This window comes from Pelecanus crispus, chromosome 13 (genome assembly GCF_030463565.1).
Source record: "Pelecanus crispus isolate bPelCri1 chromosome 13, bPelCri1.pri, whole genome shotgun sequence".
Lineage (NCBI taxonomy): Eukaryota > Metazoa > Chordata > Aves > Pelecaniformes > Pelecanidae > Pelecanus > Pelecanus crispus.
In genome coordinates this window covers 15520782-15544263 of record NC_134655.1, presented here as the reverse complement: position 1 = coordinate 15544263, position 23482 = coordinate 15520782, and the positions used below count along the sequence as shown (strand labels likewise).

General features: G+C 48.9%; 1 protein-coding gene across 3 annotated transcripts in view; it reads right to left on the bottom strand.

Moving 5' to 3' along the window:
* STK26 (serine/threonine kinase 26) overlaps positions 1-3635 on the bottom strand; it is a 31226-nt gene extending 27591 nt beyond the window's left edge. For all 3 annotated transcript variants that reach the window (XR_012831595.1, XM_075720493.1, XM_075720494.1), the window contains exon 1: positions 3586-3635. Coding sequence is in view for 2 of the 3 variants with exons in the window: in XM_075720493.1 (XP_075576608.1) it covers positions 3586-3627 (42 nt within the window). In the remaining variant the exon portion in view is untranslated. The remainder of the gene's footprint in view (positions 1-3585) is intronic.
* Between the last annotated feature and the right edge of the window lie 19847 nt (positions 3636-23482).

The following is a 23482-nucleotide window of genomic DNA, read 5'->3' as shown; positions in this document are numbered from 1 at the left end:
AGACACACATACTGACAAGAAGAAACGCAAATGATAAGAATCAACGTTTCCATCAGTTAATGAATGACTATTTCACAGACTTCAGATTTTGCACAACAAGTTTATACATAAAACCTCTACCAGCTAAAAAAGACATTTATTACTTGAGTGATGTTCCATTGCTGAAGTTTACAGACTAGTCTGGGAAATTCAGGTGTGGACAGAGAGCAAGATTTCCTCACTGTCCACCTTAGAAAGGGTAATTGTCACTCACTTGTAAGCTTACAAGAGAGATTGGAAAGTGTTAAGGTTTGGAGTACTGTATGAGATGCTGCCAGTAACATAAGTTCATCAGAAATGCATCATTCTGAAATGACTGACATACTTGAAACTTTCCGATCACTTGAAATGAACACAGCCCTCTGAACTATATATCCTGCCTGCTGGGCAAGAGAAAAGCAGTAGCACAGGACCACTAATAAGGGGTCCAACACCTTCACTCCAGCTGTTTTCCGTACAGGCCTCAGACTGGTAGAAGACACAGGTAGGCTCTAACATCTTGTGAGCTATATCCAGAAATACTCTGCATGCGTTCAACTGGATTCCTTGAAGATAGTGCCAGTGCACAAGTTTCTCACTGGGAGATCTCAAAGCATTCAAGACTAAGAACTAGTCTGAATATTTTTATCCCAAGGAAAAAGTTACAGCAACATTACTGAATAAAAACTCCAACCTGACACTCAAACTCATTGCAAACTATGCTTCATGTAACCAGGACACCTTAATTGTGTTCACACAGCTCCATCAACCGTTCATTTTTTCCCTCTTGTCTTGGATTCTGTGTAAAATGGCAACATTTGGGGTATCATGCTCAGCTTCAGAGCACTCCTACATTCATTGAGCACTTTGATTTTATTGAATGGGCTTAGAAGTTTGGCAGCTGGTAAGTTAACATACAATTGGATCACACGGAGCCTTTCCAAAGGAGTGAGGAAAATGAACGTGTTTAGGAAGTTGTTTGCACAGGCAAGAATTGTTAGGTATAAAATTTGGTTTTGTTAGTGACACAAGACAGGTTAAACAGAACGCAACCACTACATAAACAAATGGTTCTGTAACTACTCATAAGGGCAACAGATAATACTACCTCTGGGTCTTCCATTGTTGCCAGGGTACTGAAAGTCAGACTCTGAGTTCACAAAAATAACTCTTTGACTTTCTGTAATTTTCCATGTTTGGATTTTTTTTTTTTTTAAAGGGAACCTGACTCTTCATAAGATGAAAGATCTTAGAACAGTCAAAAAAGCTTCTGTTATACTTTGGTGATAAACTGTCAAAGTTTTCTTCTTGGAGTATGGGAATTACATAGCAAATTATTTCTGGATTTTTGTTGATACTGGTTTTTTTGAACACTGAAAGTATAAGTTACAATAAAACTGAAAACTCCAAACCTGTAACACATTCTCTGGCAAATTCAGTTTCCAACTGTTATATTCAATAAAATGCTTCCCTCAACACAAGCTACAGAACAAGGGGGTTGACATTACAGGCACTTTCCCACAGTGATAGTTTTAACTTAAGTATTAGATCTTCTTCCATTAGAGAAGAAACTGTTTATTCCTTCTTCAATCGATCACCATGCATTTACTTTAACACTGAACAGAAGCAGGAATGCTTTTATCATCACTTGGATGATCCTTACTGAAGAGTTCAAACAGGTTAAAAAAAAAAAAAAAAAAAGAAGCAACCCTTACACCTCAGACTACCACTCTCTTCTAGAGTGCTTAAACTGCCCCCCCAACAAACCAACTGTATCATGACTCTTCTAAAAGAAGAGTGAGCAGAATAGTTTTGCACCAAATTATATTTCTTTGTATTCTAAAATCTTCAGGACTTGTGTACTAGCCTTCATAAAAAAAAAGAGTCACCAAGGGAAAAATATATTTTAATTCTATGCAGCTGTAAATAGCTAACAGTTAAAAAAATGCTTTAAACCTACGGATAGATGTTAAGGGGTCTGGGTTAAACTAACACCACCACTAGTGGAACTAAGTATGCTACTACATAAAGTTTATTGGTTTAACAATGGAAAATGGGACCTTAAATAATTTCAAGGTCCTTTTGTGATGACAGGGCAGCTGTGGAAAACAGGACAGCAATACATAAAGCAGATATAAAAAATGAGGAATTGGTAAACTTGGATTTTGAAACATAAGTCTCCCAAACACAAACACACTAAAAAAGACAGGATATAAATAAAACAGCTCAGGCTAAAGCCTCTAAATCTTTATCAAAAATTTCTCTAGCTTCCCGTTGCTAAGGATGTTCCAATACAACAATAACCTTGACATATCAATGGAACAGGGAGGCTGAGGTGATTTATGTCCTATGAACAGAAAGCCAGTGGATGACCAAAATTTAACTGACTTCAGAAAGCCTGCAAGTTATTAGATATCAGAAAGGTAAATCAAACCTTGGTATTGTAACGGACCTAAATTAATATGTAAATACTGTTTATACATCAACTCTACACTTTCTGAAAGTAATGAGGATATCTGAGCAAGAGAAACTTTAACTTTCTGTTCTGAAACCTCCCAAACTCTTAACTGTACATCTCGCATACACAGAGATGTATCATAAAGGCCTCTATGTTATTTGAGCTGAAAACCAGTATTACACAGGCAAGACTATCGCACAAGTTAAGAGAAAGCTCGAAACACTCACTGGGCTGCCGGTGTCTGACAAGCAAAAGTCAACACTGAGATGAGTTTGGTCCTCAGCTTCTTTGCATTTGATAAAGATCTGCGACTAAACTTGTGTCAGACTGCCCAGCGGAGTAAAACAAAGAGCCAGAGGTATCCCACCTTTCCTATGAAAAGTCAATTACATAGCAGCTTGTGTGCTTTCTAAGCAGATACCACACACATATGGGAAGGCACCAGGCCTCACTCCCAACCCGAGCGAGGTGCGAGTTTCTGACAGATGACGGCTCCCACCCCAAGCTGGCCGCTGTGCTCTACCACCACCCGACCTCGCGTTCGACACCTTTCCATTAACCGCAAGGTCCTCGGAGAAGCTGCGCCAAGCGCACGTTGGTGAGAAGTCCTGCAGGAGCCAGGCTTGCCAGCCAGCCCGAGATGTCATTTACTGCACACCCACACACCCTGCGATTAACTTCATTTCGCCTTTAATCAGTTTTAGAAGCTCTTACGTGCTCCTGGGTGCAGCGCGGCCAACCCTGAACAAAGGGGGAAGGGAGGGAGGGGAAAGCCTTCGCCTCCGAGGGGCCGGCTGCAGGTACGCGTCCCCCCCGGGGCACGCTGAGGGAGCGGGGCCCCTCCAGGGCCTCCCGTTACCTCCGAGCACCCCCTCCCTCGCTCGGCGAGGGCCCCGGCCCGCGCTCCTCCCTAGGCCGAGCCAAGCCTTTCCGCGGCCCCTCCGCGCCCAGGCCGCGCCGCCCGCCCCGCTTCGCCCACCCGCGGCCCCCCGGACCCGTCGCCCCAGCGGCGGCCTCCGCCCGGTGGGGCCGCAAGCGCCGCTTCCGGAGCCGGGGCCGAGCCCGGGCCCGTCGCCTCCATTTTGGGGCCGGCGCGGCGCGGAGCTCACCTGCATGCCGGGCACTTGCACCGCCACGGGCGAGTGGGCCATGGCGGGCTGCGGCGGCCGGGCGCCGCCCGCTGCTCCCCTCTCTCGGCCTCCCTCGCTCCTGGGCGGCGGCGGCGGGGCCTGGAAGGACAAAGCGGCGGGGAGGCGGCTTCAGCGCGGGCCGCGCTCCCTCCTTTCCTTCCCTCCCCGCGGCCCGCCCTGCCCGGCAGCCCCCGCCCGCCGCCGGCTCACCTCGCGGCCGCGGGGCTGGGGCCGAGCTGCGCGACGCGGGCGGGAAAGGGGTGCCTAGCGCCGCTCTCCCATGCCCGCCGGGCTCCTAGCAGCGGCCCCGCCGGCTGGCGCCGCTCGCCCTGCCCATGCCCCCCTCCCCGGTGCCGGCTGCTCGGGGCCCCCTGGAGAGGCGCGCGGGGTGGCGGCTGTCGGCACGGCCGGGGCTGGGCTCAGAGCGCCATGTCGGGCCCCGGCGGGAGACAGCGGCTGCTGTGCGGCGGCGGCGGCTTCTTCCGTCTCAGCTCCGGCCTCGCGGGGGCGGAGCCGCCGCCGCCGCCGCACCGGCCCCGGCGTCAGCTGCCCCCGCCTCTTCGGCCCGCGCCGGGCGGGCAGGGACCGGGGGACGGAGGGAGGGGTGGCGGCGGCGGCACCTCTGCTCCGGCGACCCCGCGGCGCTGGCCCGGGCCGGGCTCGGGGCCGGGGTCGCCCGCGACGTTGCGCGGTGCCCCGGGCCCCTCGGGCGCGGTCGCACCGGCCCGGGCCCCGCGGGCGCTGTCACGGGGTCCCGTCCTCCCGCGCACGCTGTCACGGCGCCCGTAGCCCCGGACACGGCCTCGGCGCCTGGCACCCCCAAACACCCTGTCACCACCACGCCTGTACCCCCGGCTTCCGCACCCCAGGGACGCGTAGGGGCAAATAATTGGATGTTTCATGGGGTTTTTTTGGTTGTGCGACACAAAGAGGTGGTGGTTTCTCCTTTCGGGGGTGCTCCTGGCAGCCAGCCATGGCAAAGGTAGCGTGGGCAAGTCCGGTGCAGACGTGGAGGTCAGGTCCCTGTTTGGGGTGGTGGGTTTCTCTGCCTCCCCGAGAGGGTTTCCCACCCAGGGCAGCTCTGCACCAGCCCTGCCCTGGCTGCTGCCGAACCCGCATCCCCCTCGCTGCCGCCTTCTTCCCCGGTGGGGTCGGCTGCGCCCCATGTTCTGCCAGGGCCTGGGGGGGAGAAGATAACAGTGGTTTTGGGTGACATTTTTCCCATTCGTACATGAGTCACCTATTCATGTGTGTGATTCACATTCCTATACATGAACATTTTGCCAGTTACTCAAGCAAAGCTAAAAATGATATCTTTTATGACACTGGTCTTCCCCTCACCCCTCTGAGCAAGAATATAGAAATTACATGGTCCCATCACAAATCTCCTCGTGGGTATGCGAGGACTTCCCTCAAATGCACAGGTTTATGGGTCTAAAAGCCAAGAAAACATAAGGTAAGCGGCAGACGTTGGACTGTCAGCCACGCCGGAGCTACCCTGTTCAGAGGGTGGGTCCCTTCGGAAAGGATGTGATGGAAGGCGGTCTCCCTCCCTTATGTCTTGGAGAAATATTGCACTGTGGCAAAGAACACAGAACACCTCTGTTTAAGGTAAGGTTGTGTTAAAACAGGCGAAAGCCAAGAATTTCAAAGTTAGGCAGTCTTTCCATCCTTAACTCACTGTGGTTTAAACCAAAAAACAAACAGTGATGTTAGTTAAGGACAGGCTTGTGGCTCATGCTGGAATATTTTTTTTTTCCAACTTGCCAGTTTGTTAAGCCTTTACCATTATTAAAATATTTACTTTCTTCTGCACCTTTTTAAAAAATAACATAGCTTTAAAAGGCTTCTACATGGTATTTATACATCGAAGTTACCTAGGAGCCTATAAGGAGTTCATTTTAATGGGTGGAATATTTAAGGTAACTATTTTCTGAAAGTTTATACCATATACTTAAAGTAAAAAATGTTTTTGATTAATGAACCTATGGGGAGAATGGGGGATTTCTGCAGACAAAAAGCTTTCTTAGTTATGTACAGTGGTTCAGTAAATAAAGGAATGAACATCCACTGATGGAACTTCTGAATCCTGCCTGGTTCATTCGGCTCAAACATACTTAATTCACTTCTCCTCTTACCTTTTAATGATCTGTAGAACATGAGGCCTGAAAAAACCCTGACAAATTAAATATGAGGATTTTTGTTTCATGCTGCTAATGCATTACCATCCCTCTGTTCCTCTTCTGGCTCTGAGGCTCTGCTTTTCTTTTTCTATCCATTCGTCACCTTGATTTTTCTCCCCAGAATCCTGCTAACTGGTTATCTCAGCCTTGTCTGGATTTTAGACTCTCCCTCACATATTTCCTCTTGAAGGCACCTGTTTACTGTGTATCAGAGAGTACTAATTGCCAAGCCACACTTCCTGTTTTGGGGCCATATTCTGAGATTTTTGTCCTTTTACGCATTTCTGACTTGCATGCAGCTTAATATAACATGAAAGGGACTGTAATAAATGTCTTTTTTTAATAGGGTACAAGCAGGACAATTGCTATGCATGTGATAAGGTATTCTCCCCAGTAATTATATCTGTAGTTATCTCCCACCCATGGCAGATTGGCCAAGAGAACTGCAGTGACAACACAAAGCAAAATGTTCTGCAAAAAGGCAACACTTGTTTATGCCATACTCGCTCAGAAAGCCCTGGGATGATACAGTGAGTGAAGCCAGGGAGGAAAATCTGTCAGGGAATCTTAAGTAATCAGCTGGTCACGTAATGACTGAATCATCGAGCCAGGCTGTGAAGTGAGGTAGGCTGGCACCATAACATCTAAGAAAAGGGTTGCAATATTGTATGCCACTCTGTAATTAGCAAGTTCTAATTTGTGCATTAAGAAAGTCAGATGGTCAGTTGCTGATATTGCCGTATGAAAGACCTTTCCTGCTCCCCCCCAGCCCGCCCTGTAAATACCTGTTGCTGGTGTTTTCCAAGACTTAAAATGTGTCTATAATTCACTTAGGATGGCTCGCAGGGCCTTGTAGTAGTGATGTGACCCAAGTCAGACCTTCTGCTACTTCATGCGTTTAACTACTATTTTTGTGTTGCTGGTGTGAAAATATAATTATCTTTACATCAGAAGACTGCAGGGAGCTAGTAAAAACACTGGGCTCTGTGAGAGTGCCTGCATCATGTTAGCTGGTTGAGATCTACAACAAAAAGTGGTAGAAATTTCTCTCAAACTTTGAAACGTAAATGAATAAAATGAAATTAGTTACACTGCTAAATAGGAAAATACTGCATCTTACAGCTATGGACTCCAGGGACTCCTCACAGTGATTTGCTGGGGTGAAGGAGGGAGCAGGTGTCTGATCTGGTTCCAGCAGAACTGATGCAAACTCACCATTAGGAAAGACCCCATCAGACTCACACATCTGTCTAGGAAACGTGATGCCCAGTTTCTATGTGTCAGGGTGGATCTAGGTATTTGAAACCCCTTAGTGCCTTTGCGAAGTTCAGCTGGCAGGTGCAGCGCTGACCCAGGCTGTGGTGATGATCCCGTGATGCATCCTCCTCATGCCTTTCTCTCAATACAAGCAGCACAGCTGATGGGTCATCAGATAGAAGTGGAATACAGCATCCCAAGCTGGTAAAATTCAATGCCTTTCATGTTTTTTACATGCCAAAGATGTTGTGGAGGTTAAAAGTTGACTGGGATTCGGGAAAAAGGGCTGCATATTTATTTTATTATTTTATTAATGAGAACACCAGAGATGTAAAAGAAAGAATGAAGATATTTTTGCAAGGATTTAATTTCTCTGTTCTTCGATATAAATCAGTCTCTGATTCACGGGCATTAGGGAAATCGCTTTGTCTTAGAGGCAAGTTATTCAGCAGCTGCAGAATTTCCAGCACTGCCGCTAGAAACTGCCGATACTCACTAACATGGGAGATAGATGTAGCTCTCTTCAATCCCATATTACAACTTTGATATTGCTGTATCAAGTTAATAATTTAAAATTATAAAGCCTTGCAGCTGGGCTAGAAACAGTACCATAGTACATCCACTTCTGCCCACCGCTTTCCTTCCCGTGCTCTGTATCCACCCTCTTTGCCTCCACTCATTCTCCAACTCCTGCAATATCCGACCTTCCCTGTTGCCTCTGCGGCCCGGTGTGGCTGTTTCCAGCCTCCTGCAGCCTGGGTGCACGCAGGTGAGTGCCAGGACATCAAGCAGAGTTTCCGCTTGTTCCCAGCATGGTGACAGCAGCCCCATGCCACCAGCAGGATTGGCTGGCAAAAGCCTTCTCCAGCTCTGGGTTCCCCCAGAGGAGCCAGCTCAGTCATTCTGGGGGACAGCGGGTGCAAGGAGCTCCTTCAGCACAAACGGATTATTTAGAGAATTCATCTGCCAAAGTCTGCCAGTGTCAACTAAGTGTTCATAAACGGAGATTTTCACATAACATGGCCAACTTGTGCATTTTCTTCAGGAGACAACAGTGACACATCCGTGACACAAGGATGATGGCTTTACCACATTCCACGTCCTCCCTCAAAAGCAAGGGGGCAAAATGGTATTTCTTAGCAGGGCAAAATGATACATCTTCCTGCAATCTTCTTCTTAGAAATGGCTGAACTATTTTTTAATTGACGCTTCCTGTACTTTTAAGGAAAATAATCAGGCTGAGGTAAATGCCTAGGATGGAAAAGGTGGGTGAGGGATGCTGGTTCACCATCTCCTTCAATGCAAGGAATAAGGATTGTTAAATCAAACAAGCAGGTGCCAAGTTCAAAACAAACAAAAGTAGGCACTTCTTCACACAGGGTATAGTTAAGCTGGCGAACTCCTTGCTACAGGCCAAAAGTGACTGGACAATTTGATGAAAGAAAAAAAACAACATTGGGAAATACTGTTTATAAAACTAGCACCTCTGGTTGAGGAAGTATGTGAGCTGCAAATCCCTGCAGGCGAGTGCAAGCATTGCCCCTGCTCACTCCGTGCTCATGCGCTTCCCTGAGCCCCTGCCACCGGCTCCCACCAGAGATGAGCTGCTGAGGTAGATGGGCTTTGCTCTGGCACAGTCAGCCTGCTCCCATGTTGAAGTTTCAACCTGGAGGGTTAATGTTTGGCCAAACAGTACCCAGCTGAGATGGGAGGAACTGTCCTGTGATGGTAGGCAAAGCTACTTGCTACCAGAACATGTAGACATGATGCCCATGGTACTAGATGAGTCTGTAGCACAGTTTCATTTCTTTCCTGGGAGTTCTTCATTGACTTAATCTTTAATTTTCCATAACAGGAAAAAAAAAATCAGTCAGTTGTCTTTACACAGGTACTAAGCTAATAGTGTATGTGTATTGTACTAGTGTGGTGAATGGTGAGTCACTATGTGACTAAGGATTATGATACATTGAATGGACGGTTCACAAGTTCAAGGGCAAACTTTCCACCTTCATCACAAAAAGATCCTTGTACTGGTGAACTTTTTATCTCAATATAGTATTTGGCTTAAAGAAGCCAGTCTTCTGTAGCATAGTCCTGTGCTTCCAAGATTGCAACGTGAGATGGGGTTAGTGTTGTGTTTCTGACCTCTTTATTACAAATATACTCTACTTACACTTCCATCTGTAAAATAAACCATACACACACATATATATTTATAGGTAATTTTATCCAACTCAGTAGTTTAACATCACAGAACATTGGTCTTCTCAAATTAATGTTCTCATATATTCTCCTCCCCGCTTGCAAATATATTTTATTCTTTTAAATACCTCTTCCCTGCTCTAATTTCCCCCTTAGCAGGAAACCAAAATTTCAGCAAAGCTTGCGCTCTTGGAATACCAAAAATAGTTTGGCCACAACAGTGGAAGGGGTGAAGGAAATGAGTGAGAGGCCCTGCCAGTGGGCAAACAAAATGCCAGCCCCATCAGCACAGCGTCTTTGCATAGCTGGTCCAACAACTTTTTTTTAATTTTTTTTTTTTTTTTTAGTAAAATATAGGCAATATTTATAAAATTAGAAACCTTTCTATATAAGGGAACAGCAACAAGAAGCTGGTTCTGGTGGAATTCCTATACTAACAAAGCACCCGCTCCAAAGGGGTGCGAGGTGGATCGCCCTGGGCAGGAGTCTGGGCAGGGAGCTTGTGGGGGCAGGGTGCTCCTAGCACCCACTTCTGCCAGCACCAAGAAAAGGATGGGGAGAAAGAAAGAGACAAGATGGGTAAAAGGAGAGAGAGAAAAGAGAAAAGAAAGAGATAATTTTTAAAATATTCCAACAGGAAAACTAGGGAGGAAAATGGAAGGAAAGGGGAAAGGAAAAGGGAAAAAATAAATTCAGAAAGAAGTGGTATCTCTTCTCAGTAGTTACTTTAGGAATTACTGTCCTAAAGAAAGGGATCTCCTTACCTTTTCTACCATATCTTCAGTATTTTTTGGTGCCTGGCTTCTCATGCTCTAAAGAAGAGGATGGTCTCATCATCTCAGCCCCCAGCCATGCTGGTCCAATTCTGCAGCAAGGCAGCGATGATTTGATGAAGGCAACTGGGAGGAAACAGAAAACTGAAGTGCTGGGAGCACTAGCTGTGAGCAGGAGACTGCTTTTCCCCAGCCTGGCCAGGCTTTCAGCACCAAAACGAAGCCACACAAACACAGGTATGTGCACACACACACATGCATGTGCACAGACACATGCACTCACATGAACACCCATTTTCAGCCAGTCTCCCCAGACCCTCAACCACCCCTCCTGAGAGGCCAGGGCCATCAGCTTGCTTTGTGCTGCTCTGCCACATGCCTCTCAACCCTGTTCCCCTCCACGCTGGCTGCAGCAACAACGCCTGCCTGTTGGGCCCTGACAGCGCTTGGCTCCTGGGAAGAAGTATTCACACACGATGGCAGCTCGAGAGAAAAGTTGAAAAGAAATCAAAACCATCTCTGTTGAAATAAACATCTGCTCTGCGTTCAGTATCGTGGCAACAGGGCTCGCAAAATGCACGGGCAACCCTCCAAGGGCTCCTGGCACATCACAGCTATCAGTACCTGCTGAAAACAGGCTGAAAGAGCAGTCATGGCACGGTGGGGAGCACAAATGGGGACGCTCAGAAGAGAAAACTTTGGTCAAAGCTAGAAATAACTTCATAGTTCCCTTGGAGGGTTATGGCTTAGAAATCCACTGCCCCTGCAGCGATGCTGGCAGATAGGAAGAGATGGCAGCACCGCGGTTCCTTCCATGTGGCTGGGGCGTGTGCTCATCACCCCAGCCCATGGACAGTTTCTTCCTAGTTGCCCCAGTGCAGGCAGAGGAAGAAAGCAGTGGGATGCGGCTATGGAAAAGCACTTGCCCCTGGAGCCCATGCAAGGAGAGACATGCGTTTGGTGGCTCTCAGTTAACATGCAATTCCCTGAAGAGCAGTCAGGGTAGGCAGAGACCTGTTGTCTTTGCCTCTGCCTACAGCTTCTGCAAGGCCAAACTGGGATGTTAAATGCAAACCCCTCTGCTCTCCCTGTTTCTAGCTTTGCATTCCCATATCCCTGCAGAGGCAGCACTGTGACAAAACATTGAGCCAAGTCCAAACAGGGCAGTGAGCTCTAACCGTCAGGACAGTATTACTGTCACAGGCAGCGGACCCAAGTGCTGTACTTGTCATGTATACCCTTTGCTATTAATGCCTTAGTCAGGGGAGGACCACAGCTCGGCTCATGGAGACCCACCTAAGCCTCCAGCTGGAACTTAGTAACAATCACAACAAGTCTTTTTAACGACTGAATTGGACGTGGTTGAGCCTGGAATCAATGTGAAGGGACAGCCTGATAATACCACTGTTACTGAGCTCCTTCTCAGAGCAGAAATGCACATGAAGTGCAGGAATACGATACCTTCCTGGGAGAGGGAACAGAGAGATTTTTGTCTCCAGTCCAATTTACCCAATTCCTCCCAGAGCACTAAGTGACAAATACAGCCTTCACTGTGAGCTTCAAAAGGAAAGTGCTGTTTGCATAGAAGACATACTAAGTTGAATTGGTTGTCAAAATGGAACGTGGGCAAGAAGAGAGAATGGAACAAATCTCTTAGAAAAATGTCCAAAAGCCACTGGATTGTGTGAAATGAGGCTCAACATCTGTGTCCCAGTTGGGCTGTCACTTGACAAGAACAAGTAAGCGCCCAGCTTTGGGTGCACTGCTAGACATCACAGATGGTGGCTCCTGTGTAGAGAAAATGAGAAGATGCTCAAGACTTCAAAAAGGACAGTAAGAAGGAAAGGGAGGGCACTGAGAAGCTGAGGTGAGGACAGTGTATAGGTTTGCTAGTTTTACAGCAAGAGTAAAAGGATAACAGAAATGAAAAGGAAACACAGGGCTACTAGAAAATCCTGCTAGGTTTCCATCTCCATTTGAATATGTAAGCAGGGTGATATGGAAAATTTTCTGCCTTCACGATTCTTGTTTCCAGGAAATGAACCCTCAAGCAATGCTGCAAACCAACCCAGCTGCCAGCACAGCTGTGACTAGCTGGGGGGCAAATGGGGTGACAACAGGGTTGACAATTCTGAGTCCCAGTTCTCCAATCAGACTGGTACAGGCAGAGCTTGGTAGGTAAAATACAACGCCATGCAAAGGCCGGGGTCTCTCTGGGTGAATGGGTGAGGCCAAGGCATCAGCATGGTGAGCTGTGTGGGTCTAAGTGGGTTCAATGACAGAGGCTGCAGCAAGGAAGGGAAATTCCCAGTACAACCCTGTGCGTACGGAGTAATTTTTCTGCCAACTAGGAGCAACCAAAGAGCAGATGAGTCATAAATACACATCTCTCCTGGCTGCTTTGGGAGCTCTGCTCTATCTGGTCCAACTGCTATGCACACTTGTCCCTTGTGCTGATGAGGAAGTCAGACATAAATACGTGGATCAAGGCCAGCAAGGCTACTGGTGAGACTGTAAACGCCATGATGGTGACAGTGTGACCTGTGTGCTAGAAGGCTGCATCTATAAAACGCGCGGTGGTTGGTGTCCTTCATGTGTGCTAGTGCTTGACCACCTTTGCATCCAGGAAAGTGGGTGTATTTTTCAGTAAAACATGAGATTTAGTGAGATCTAGTTCAGTTAGATCTCAGTTAGTTAAGTTTAGTGAGATCTAGTTCAGTTACAACCTTCTACCAGCAGATGTTGAACAGCACACTCAGTCCAGGAAACTGCCACTACAAAGGTTAAAGTACAGGGAGGATATGAGTGAGAAAGGGAAGAAGGGAAGAGGAAGCATCACAGACCCCATTACCATTCACTGCTAACGAGCTGCTGAATACATAGGCCATTGGTTCCCCCTTTCTCAGTGTGTGAATGAGGAAAGACAGCAAAATAGCCTGCCAGCAAGTGCGAAAGGATCCCCGGGAGATGTGTCAAGAGTGCACTCCAGAGCCTGATCTTCCTGCTATGTTTGGAGAGGCTGCCACGGGGTGAAATGTTTACTAGACTGACTCAGACACTAATGGGAGTCAGGGGATAAGTGGGAGAAGAGGGAAGCAAAGAAGTCAGCGCCGCAGAGGAGAGCTGAACTTTCATAAGAGGGAAGTGAGGAAAGCTTGTTTATGAGCTGCTTTGCCAGGAAGTCCTGTGACTAACCTTATTTCACACACCAATTTTATGGACCAAAATTGTATTTATGGCATGCAGGACAAAATGTACAATGAAGCTGTGAAAAGGTGGGCTCGCCCTTTGTAAGTTGAGCCTGAAAGCTCCCTGAAAGCTCTCCTGCCATGAGGGCAACCCACCAGAGCAAGGCTTTGCCTTTGCAACTGAGACAGTTGTGCGAGGGCCCAGGAGCAGATTTTGTAACCCCAGGGAGGAAACGAACCCAGCAGAGCTGTGTGTTCTTGCAAAAAGAACTGTCTTTTTGCAACATAAAGAAAGAAAATTTGACGTGCTGTAGTTTTGCACTGTGCTGGTCTGATTGCTCCTGTGTGCACAACAGGGCATCTTCTCTCTTTCCATTCCCCCTCTCCTGCACCTGTCCTCCTCTCTTTGCACTCAAAGGAAAGCAAGACTATACCGTTCTACAGTTTCAATGGCAACTTACGGATCACATGGGAAATTTATAGGATTGCACAGGAGCCTTCTCTAGCAGAACTTTCCACTTTCTGCCCATACCGTAAGGTGGACAGAAGACCAGAGATGATCTGGGAGTTTGTGCAAGCCAAACAGGATGGACACAAAGCACAGCGTCACCTTGAAAAGTCTGTGCTCGTGGCAGGGCAAGTCAAGGAAGATGCTGACTGACTGAAAACATGAGGGGAGGAGAAGAGGGAAGGCTCAAGGGCAACAGTGCCAATGCAAAGATTATAACAAAATAATGCTTGACTTGGTTAAACATCAACTCACAGATAAAAGGAACAAGCCAGCCTCCTGAAAGGGTTTGCACAAGCCAAAAGGATGAACTGTTTGGCCATACAGGCATGTGTAACAAAGCCAAACAGATAAATTAAGTGATTTTTTTCAGAAGCAGGCTAAATAACAGGAAAAATGTTGCAGTGGCAGGAGGTCCTAGCCTGGGCCATGGGGCCCAGTGAGCGGAACGAGGTGCATGTGGGGTCTCAGCTCTGTCACTGCTGTCTGCCCACGCTGCCTGCACCCCTGTGCCACTGATGTGGGGACGAGAGACTGGTGCGGGTGCTGCTGGGCAGGGTGAGCAGACGCCCTCAAATGTCCTCCCAGCCCCACATCCTGCTGTCAAGGAGGGGAAACCCTGCAAAGTGCCCTCCCTCTCCTGCCAGCTCCTGGGGGAAGATGGGTCGCCAACCTGCAAGTGTAAAGCCAGAAAGGACAAGTTATGTACCCAGACTTGCCCAACATGGTGCCAATCTGCAGAGGTTTATGCTTCAGCTGCTTCCCACAGCCTTTCCACAGCCCATGAGCTGCTTGGAGGGAGTACCAAGCCCTGAGAAACAGGGCCAGCCATCAGATATTTGGTCTGATGCCCCCATGGATTAGGTGGGTCCCACCTGGCCAGTTTATCATCCTAGATGTCTTCCCTGGCACGTCTTCCCATGCTGCAGTTTGGTGGTTTATGGCTGCTGTGGTGGACACATTGCTGGCTGCTGGGTGGCTTGTCCCAACCTAATGAGCAGATTTTGAACTGCCTGCTGTTGGCAAGGTCATACTACCGCAGGAACGGACAACAACTGTGGCTATGTTCTGATCTGTAGTGCTTTTCTTTCACTTCTCCCTGACATAGTGGGCGAAGGGGGTGGAAACCTCCTTTTCTCTGGTGCAGGGCTGTAGAGGGAGCAGGGACATGGCCAGCAGCAGTGGATCACCCCTGGCAGAGACGCACACCATGACATGGTACCGCAGGAGCTGTGGGGTTGCACTCACCAGAATGCTGGGATTCCTTGTGCCAAGTCCCGGTGGCCCCTGTGCCTGTATCCCTCCCGCCCCTCCTGCTCCTGGCACGGGCAGAATCACCAGGAACTCATCACATCCAGGCTAGACGGACACGGTGCTCCCGCAGTTTTGCCTGCACAGTTGCATTCACCTCCCAGCTAATTACAGCTGGGGTAGATTGAAGTCTCTCCTGGGTGCTTCCCCATCTGGTGCAGCATGTTTTGGTGGGCAGGTAAGGGCCTGGCAGCGTATCCTGCTTCCCACCCACCTCCCTGTCCCCACCACAGCTCTGCACAGCCCTGACGATCCAGCGCTGCCACACTGCAGCAGGGACCGCACTGAACCTCACCTGCGGCTGCAGCGCTTCCCCTGGATTTCCCCAGTGTTCTGCACGGTGGTTTCTGTAGGTGGTTTCTGCAGGTGCTTTGCTGTGCTCCAGAGGTGCCTGTATAGGTGGATCCCATTTAACCCACTTTGATTAACATGCTTCTGCTATCAGTTCTAGCACCTTGCCTCCCTCCATCCGCGGTGTGCTCATGCTGGTACTCCTGTGGCATGCAAGTGCCTGAATTTTGAAGCAATTTGAGCCAACTGGATATCGCTGCTGGTACTCTATGAAAACAAAACACCAAAGCTCACACACACGTATGCAAATATTTGTATGCATGGCCTGCAGTCCCTGCTTTCCATTGCCGCAATAAACACCCTGACTCATCCTATAGCACAGCTTCCTCAGCCTTTCGGTTTTGTCCCAGTTATTCCCCCAGCCCAGGCTTTGTTCTCGGGGAGGGACCTGAAGAGCAGGTCATGGTACAGAATGACCCTGTGTGGTTCCCTGGGGTCCAACATAGGTGACGCTTTGCCCCAGGCTGGCTTTTGAGACCTGCCTCCATGGGTGGCTGGTGCAGACCTGGGTGCACTTCGCCCTGCCGGGGACAGCGGTGATGCCCCCCCGGCCCTTGGCTCGGTGCATGCCACTGGCACGTGCCAACGGGGAGGGCTATGGCTTCCTTCCCCACAGGGCTCCCTGAAACTCCCTGGGCATTAAAGAGAGGGGGGCCCTTGAGAGGAGCTCTCTGCAACCTGCTCCTATTTTCTCACTCCAGCAAGGTGGCAGGGATGGGGGAGTACTTTGCCCCAGTTGATGCCAGGGTAAGAGCTCAGCGTCTCCCACCTCCCTCCAAGTTTCTACTGTGTGTCCAGCCTGGGAAAGGAAAAGACAGCCTGGCAGCATGCCCAGTCCAGCACTCTGCAGGGTGGAGGAGGACAAGGGTCAGTCAGACCTTACTGGGTCAGGTAAAGTGGAGATGGGAGCCTCCCGCTCCGGGCCAGCCCCCAGCCAGGGGACCATTCCCAAGGACACCTGCCCTTCACATTACAAAAGCCACTCTGAGGAACGATGCCATGTCCCTGCAAAGGTCCCATTCCCTGGAAAGCCACTCCATGGTGTCCCTTTCCACCCAAAAGTCTCCACTTTCCTCTGCTTTGGGGGATAAGGGAAAACAGGGAAGGCGAGCAGCAACCAATGTCCTTCCCCAGTGTTAACTCCCGCCCTGGTTAGCTGGGAGAGGCAGCAAAACTACAGCCAGATCCGTCAAAGAGACAGCAAGCACCTGGTGAAGCAAGGCCTCTCCCCCAGTTATTTGGTAGATATTTATCACATAACAGAGACACCTGCACCAGCACCGCCTTTGAAGCCGATTTGTTTAGGAAACAAAAATGAGAGAAAATAACCAAGTCACCCGAGGTGTCTGAGCACGAAAAGGAAGCTCAATAGTCAATTAGCTTCCCTCTAATGCCTGAAGTGGACGGTGGATTTGGGGGGGAGGAGAGATAAGACAGGAGATTAGCTGACTTTCATTCATCTGCAAGTCAGGCTGGTTCAGCAGGATTTCTGGCTGCTGACATCAGAGCGCTCTTCAACAGACGGCAAGGCAAAGCCAGCAAAAGAAGTTTTCAGGAAATGCCAAAGAGATGGTCATTAGTGGTTTATTAATAAAATGTCATCCCTCCCTGTCATCTCAGGCTTTCGATCAGGGCCTGGGCACCCCCCTCTCGCCTCCGCCCCTGAGGGACTTCCCAAGTGTACTTTACTACTTCAGGCTGTCCTGGTGGAGCAGCCCTGGGTCCTTTCCTATTTATTTGTCCCATTGCACCAATTTCTCTTGGTCTGGCAGGATCAGAAATCATGTTTGTATCATGTTGACAGATGTTCCTCCAGGTGCCAGTGCTGGATGTCCACAATCCCACGGGAAGCCCGTGGTGCAGAGGTAACCTGCTGACCGTGGAGAGATGAGTAGCAGCAGAGGTGGTGCTTCATCACCTTCATCACACTTCATCAGTACCACATGCTGCATGACCACAGCACTCCTCCTCTGCTACTGGGAGCTCTAAAGCAGGGTGTAGCATTGTCAAACATCCGAGTGGCTGGTCACAGGTCGCAGGCTGCTCAGTCCTGCTTGTTAGAAAACACAGATTCAGTTGAAGCAAGAAAACAGATTTTGTTGAAGTATCAGAGACTGGTTGTTGCCAGGGAGTAGGGGTCAAAGGTGGCTGCAAGAGCCCTCTCTACAAAAGGGAATGTGAGACCTGCTGCTGACACTGGGTAACTTTTGGGTAATGCAGCCATGGGCAGCTCTCACCCACTGTACTCACTTAAAAACAAAAAAATTAAATTTCAGGAGATGGATCTGTAGGTCGCTCCTGGTGGGTGCACACCACGAGGGCCCCATCCATCTGTCTGCTACCCTCTCACGCTTGGGCTCCATTTTGCACCTTAACCAAAGCTCCTTCTGGTCTCTCTGGATGCTGCTCTGTGCCTGGGACGAGGGCTGTGGGTGAGTGAAGAAGCAGGAAGAGCAGGAGGACTCACACAAGATGAGGTTGGTTGGCAGGAGGCTGTAGACCAGGGACATTCCCAGACAGAAGGTCCCTGTGCTCTGACAAGTTCTTAGAGCTGTTAATCCCTCACGGCCAGACATCCCCTCGCTTATTCAAAGAGCTGGAGGGATGCGCTCCCTCTGCTCACCCGCTGAGCCAGGCACGCAGCACGGCCCCAGTGCTGGCCATGCCCTGGAGTATGCATGTGCACCTCGGAGCACACCTGCATCCCCCCAAGCACCCTCGCACGCCCCAAGCACTCTTGCACACCCATGGGCACAGCCAGCCCTGGTGGTGCGACTGGCTGCGAGGCTGCTGGGTGCCTGGGCATGCACGGGGTGGGGGGCTAGGTGCGCACGGGGGGTGCCAGGGCATGTGCAGTGGCGGTCGGGCATGCACGGCGGGTCCTGGGCATGCACAAGGTGGCTGGACGTGGGGGTGGGGGTGGTCCTGGGCATGCTCAGGGGGTGCTGGGGCATGCATGGAGGGGGTGGGGGGTGGCCTGGGCACGCACAAGGATGGCTGGGCATGTGTGGGGGGGCTCCTGGACATGCACAGGGGGTGCTTGGGCATGCATGGGGGGGGTGGCGTGGGCACGCACAAGGGTGGCCGGGCATGTATGGGGGGGGGTCCTGGGCATGCACAGGGGGTGCTTGGGCATGCATGGGGTGCACCGTGCAGCCCGTGCCCGAGGTGACCGGCTGGGAAGGGGCCGGTTGGCCCGGGCGGGCCCGTTTGCGGGAGGCTCCCGCCCCCCAGTGTCGGCTCCAGACAGCGCCGGGCTCCCGGGGCTCCCGTCCGCCCTGCTGGGCTGGCCTTGGCTTTGCAGCCAAACGTCGTCTTAAACATCGGTTTAACAAAACAAAACCAAAACCCAACACCCACCTCACCCCCAAAACGCAAACAAACACCCAAGACCACTTCCCCCCCCCCAAAAAAAAAAAACCAACACAAACCCACAGCCACAGAAGCATCCTGAGTGTGCGCATGACAGCGACAAATGCCCTGTGGGTGACACGAGCTCTGTCCCCCCATGTTGGCCATGCCTTCTGGTCTCACGGCTGGTGACAGTGGCACCCTCCAGGCCTGTCCTGCTGCTCTCTGGTCGTTAGTCACCTTTGCACTCAAATTTTACATTTCCACTTCTTGTGTAAACTGGACTTTTTTTGGGGGGGGGGGGGGGGGAAGGGGGGGCTGAGTGCCTCCCCTCCTCTCCAGAGTAACTTTTGGACCTTCTGGCCATTTTCAGCTGACTTTGTTAAAGGGCTGAAAGGGCTTCTCCATGGATCTGCTCCTACTAGCTTGTCACGATGGGAGAGGGATGGCCCCTGTGAATGTGTCCCAGGCAAGGGATGACAGCACACCTGCCTGCCAAGGGGCTGTCAGGGAGTGCACAGCACGCACCTGTGGGAATCAAGGCTTCATTCGGTTCCGTGCTCACAGCCTTTTTCTTTGGCATGGAAAGCACGGCACCTTTCCCCCGTCCATCCTCTGAGCTATGAAAATAGAATGTAAGAGGAGCCCAAGCTCTTCTGAGGAGCTAGTTATCCTCCAGCATTAATAACAACAGACAGAGGTGTCCAAGTTGCAGCTGGCAGTAGCATCACCTCAGAGTATCTGTAAACGAGGTGCAAGTAACACCACAGCCTGCCATGAATCTCACAGCGTTTGACATTTTCCCAGAGCTCCACGTCCTGGAGACAAATGGCTACAGCATCCGCCTAGAAAGCAAAGCTTTTAGCTTCCTTATTATGATTAAGGGAGAGCCAGGAGCTGACCTGATTGCACTGAAAAAGCAAAGAAGCCAGGGGCAAAAAAACCCAAAACAGTATGATGTGTCCCATCTGTATCTGTGTTGCATCAATCCTGATCAGTCATTTTGGATTCTGTGCTTCTGGAGATACAACATGCTAAAGTTTCAGTTTTATCTGGATTTAGCTTTAAAAATAGAGGCTTTTTTTTTTTTCCTTTTTTTCTTTTTTTTTTTCCCCTGGCAAAGTGGAAGGTTTTACTTCTGCCTGCTACTCAAGATTCAAAACAGGACTACAAAATAAAATGTAGTGTTTTAGCTTACACGCGGCAGCAAGTTTCTGTAAATGTTTCTCTGTCACTCATTCAGAGGCATCTCATAACAGTTAAGCAGTATAATAAAAGCATTAATTGTGTACCAATTCCTCTAGAGGCCGCACACAACTCATAATAGTGGTAGGGGCCTTGGTAGGAAGATCTGCTAACAAGTCTGTCCTTATATCATGAGCTACGCATGCTGAAAAAAATGCTTCTTTTGCAAGCTTATTTCACTTATCTGACCTAGCAAGGAATCAAAGTGGAAGCTCAACTGACAAGTCAGGAGATAAATGTAATAGAAGGACAATATAAGCAGAAGTGCATTTAGAAAATCATTCAGAAAATGCCTTTGCTTTGTCATGTCTGTTATTTAAATATGAAGACTCATGGTCTGATTCCAGATCATCCAGAAAGACACTTCATGCCCATTACAGGAGGAAAACTTCTCCCTTGCAGACTGGTGTTCAAAAGCTGGGTCAGTACAGGTGGGAGGAAAAGCTGAAAGGCTGGGAGCAGCCATGCCCAGGGGAGAGCACGCTGGGAGGTGCCCCGGGAGGAATCGCAGGGCTGCAACAAGCGCAGACCAGCTGCCTCCAGCTCCTGGCCCTGGCTGGCCCACGCCACAGGCTGAGCGGAGCGGGATGCGTGCTGGTGCTGGCTCCTTGGCTGCTTCTCAGCTGAAGGGGCTGGGAACGCTATAGCTACTTCGGCTCTGAACCAGCCAGCATCGTGCCCCTTTCTGGGCTGCCTACCTGTACCTGCAGGAGGGAAAATAGCTCAGGGAAGGTCTGCTCTGCACTAGCGACAAAGCTCTCAGCTGCTTCCTCTTCCTAGCTGCTTAAAAAAAAAAAAAAAATTACATTTCCCAATCCCAGGCAGGGTGTTACATTTTCTCAAGAGGAAGCAATGTCGTACAAGAGCTGAATCAGCTCCGGGTTACGTAAACTACACCTCCGTTGGCCGGGGAGAGACATCCACGCTAATCCCAGTGTTACTAACATCCACAAATCCCCATGGACCACCTCATTGTTACGGTAAATTCAGAGCTCTGGAAGTCTTCCCATAAATAAAATGAACACTACAAAACCCATGTGCATTAAGAAGAGATTGCCATAAAGCTTCCCCACTTACAGATAAAGTAAAAGGCTGCAGGTGTAAATAAGACCATTTAAAGACCAGTATCATGAAGTTGAAAGTCTAGCATGAAGTATCTAGCAAGTTGAAAATCTCTTATTACTAACACTGCATCTTATATGAGCACAACAGAGCCCTCAACCCTCTGACTGCTCTTTTTTGGAGTACACTTCCCATTTTTGCTCTGCTTCAAGAGCACAGCAACAGAGCAAGAAATTTGCATTACGTGCACTTTCAACTATTTTTTTTAAACATTTTTAAAATTACCGTTGATGACTGTGCAAAAATACATGGTGTGTAAATAAAACAAGCCAGCAAACTATTTAGGAGCGGCATCGACCCACCTTTGAGAGCACTCTGAGCAGGGGAAAGCTGAGTGTCAGAACAGGCTGGCGTGCACGCCAGCAGGGCTCTGCCTCCCCGCCTTCCCACCAGGCACTTGTACCATATTTGGTAGAGTAATGAGGATGGAAGACCAGAAGGAAAAGCCTGGCTTGGCAGGCAGTTGACAATAAAGCCTGTTTTGTACATGCTGTAATTTGTGGTCACTATCTCGGTGAGAGCTGGTGCCTTTCATTTGCTCCAAGCATGCCCTTCCTCTGCCCTCCAGCCCTCACCCCACCGGGGATGGGGCTCTGAACCATGGCTTCCAGCACAACTGAGGGCATGAAAGCAACAGGCTAAAATGAGTCCTGATCATCAGGGGACAAAACAGACAAGAAAAGAGCCTTTGGACACCCTACAAGCTAAAGGAAGATGAAGTGCAGGCTCTTGACTAGACAGGAAAGATCAGAATGAGCTGCAATGAAGCATGGTGCTGCAAATTTTTCTTTTGTTTTTCTCTTTACGAGAAAGATTATCTATAACCAAAGCAAGTTAACTTTAACGAGCAAATAAACATACATCCAGACGAACCGGCTGGAAAACATTCAGATAAAGCAATTGTCTTCAGGAAGGCAGGGCCTTATTAATCCCGCAGCATGTAACGATCTAAACACTGATGCAACCTGAAACGCGGGCAGTTTTCTTCAAGGCCAGTAGAAAACAGGAGAAGTCTTTAAAAACTGAAGGACAAACGTCATGCTTGTCTTCAGAAAGGAAGCATCCAAGAAATTATCAGTCCATTTGTCCAACTTTTATCCCTGGAGTAATTCTGGAACAAAGTAAACAAGTTTTTTTATCCCTTCTTTGTGTTGTTTACCAACCATCATGAACAGTTTGTGCCATACCAATCCATTTTCCCTTTTTGATAGGCCTAGCGTATGAAGCAACATCCTTCTAATCAGCCTGAGGAAATACGACTGTTAATCACTGAGATGGATATGCAGCTAGCTGAAAAAAAACCCACTCTTGAAGAGCACTTGACTGCCCAGCAGGACAGCAAATGCTGCTATTTTGCAGGAATCTGTCAGGTTAGCAGCTTTATTCAGCGTTTTAAACAATTTCATCGTGTGAAAGAAGGCATTCCGTGGATTAGATCAAAGGATGAATGGTTAGAAAGATGTTCAGGGACGCAATTAGAGTATAAAAAAATTGCAGCAGTGTTACAAATGGCACCACCACACAAGCAACAAAAATGCAATCCAATAAAATCGTTAAAAGCATTTCTCTTAGGCAGGAGAAAATCCATTTTGCAGTAAGGAGTGACTGACAGGGCAGCAGCATTGCTAAAAAGCTCAGAAATCACAGAAAGCCGCAAACTGAGAAGCAGTTATACAACAATCCGTTGCCAGAGAAAGAAGGCAAAGCTACTTGTTCTGGATGAACTTGGGGAAAGAGGACTGAGACAAATAAGGTAATTGTTCTGCTGGTCTGGGGATGATGCAGTCTGGTTTAGATAGCAAACACTCATCTCTAGAGAAGACCAACAGGAATGATGAATGATTTAGAAAACATAACTTAGGAGATGAGGTTGAAAGCTTCAGGCTTTTTTTCCAAAGCAGAAAAGAGCAGAGACAGAACTCAAGGCAGCGTGATCAGAGTGCAAACCAGATGCTAAACAACCATGGTCCCCGGCAAGGGGAGGAAGGAGGAGAAGGCAACTTCATTTACAGCAAAATCAATTTAGGTCAGTTGCTGGGGGAGTTTTCTAATTAAGGAGAATACAGCAGTGAGACAGACTATTTGGGAGACTCTTTCACTAAAGCTTTTTTTACAGGTTGGACAAACCTCCACCAAGAGTGCTCTGTCCTGGCACTGCTCAGCAGAAGAGCACAGGGCAGGTGGCACCCTGACAACTCTTCCAGCCCTACCTAAGCTTTAATAAATGGATGATCAATACCATTTTACATACATCCCATAAACAAAAAAAAAAATGTTACACACCTAATAAAAATGGCCTAGCATTTCCAAGGCTGCAGGATTTTCGCTCCAAGTCAAGCTCAAACACAGCCTTTAAAGTCCCGCATACAGAAAGGCAGATGCCCT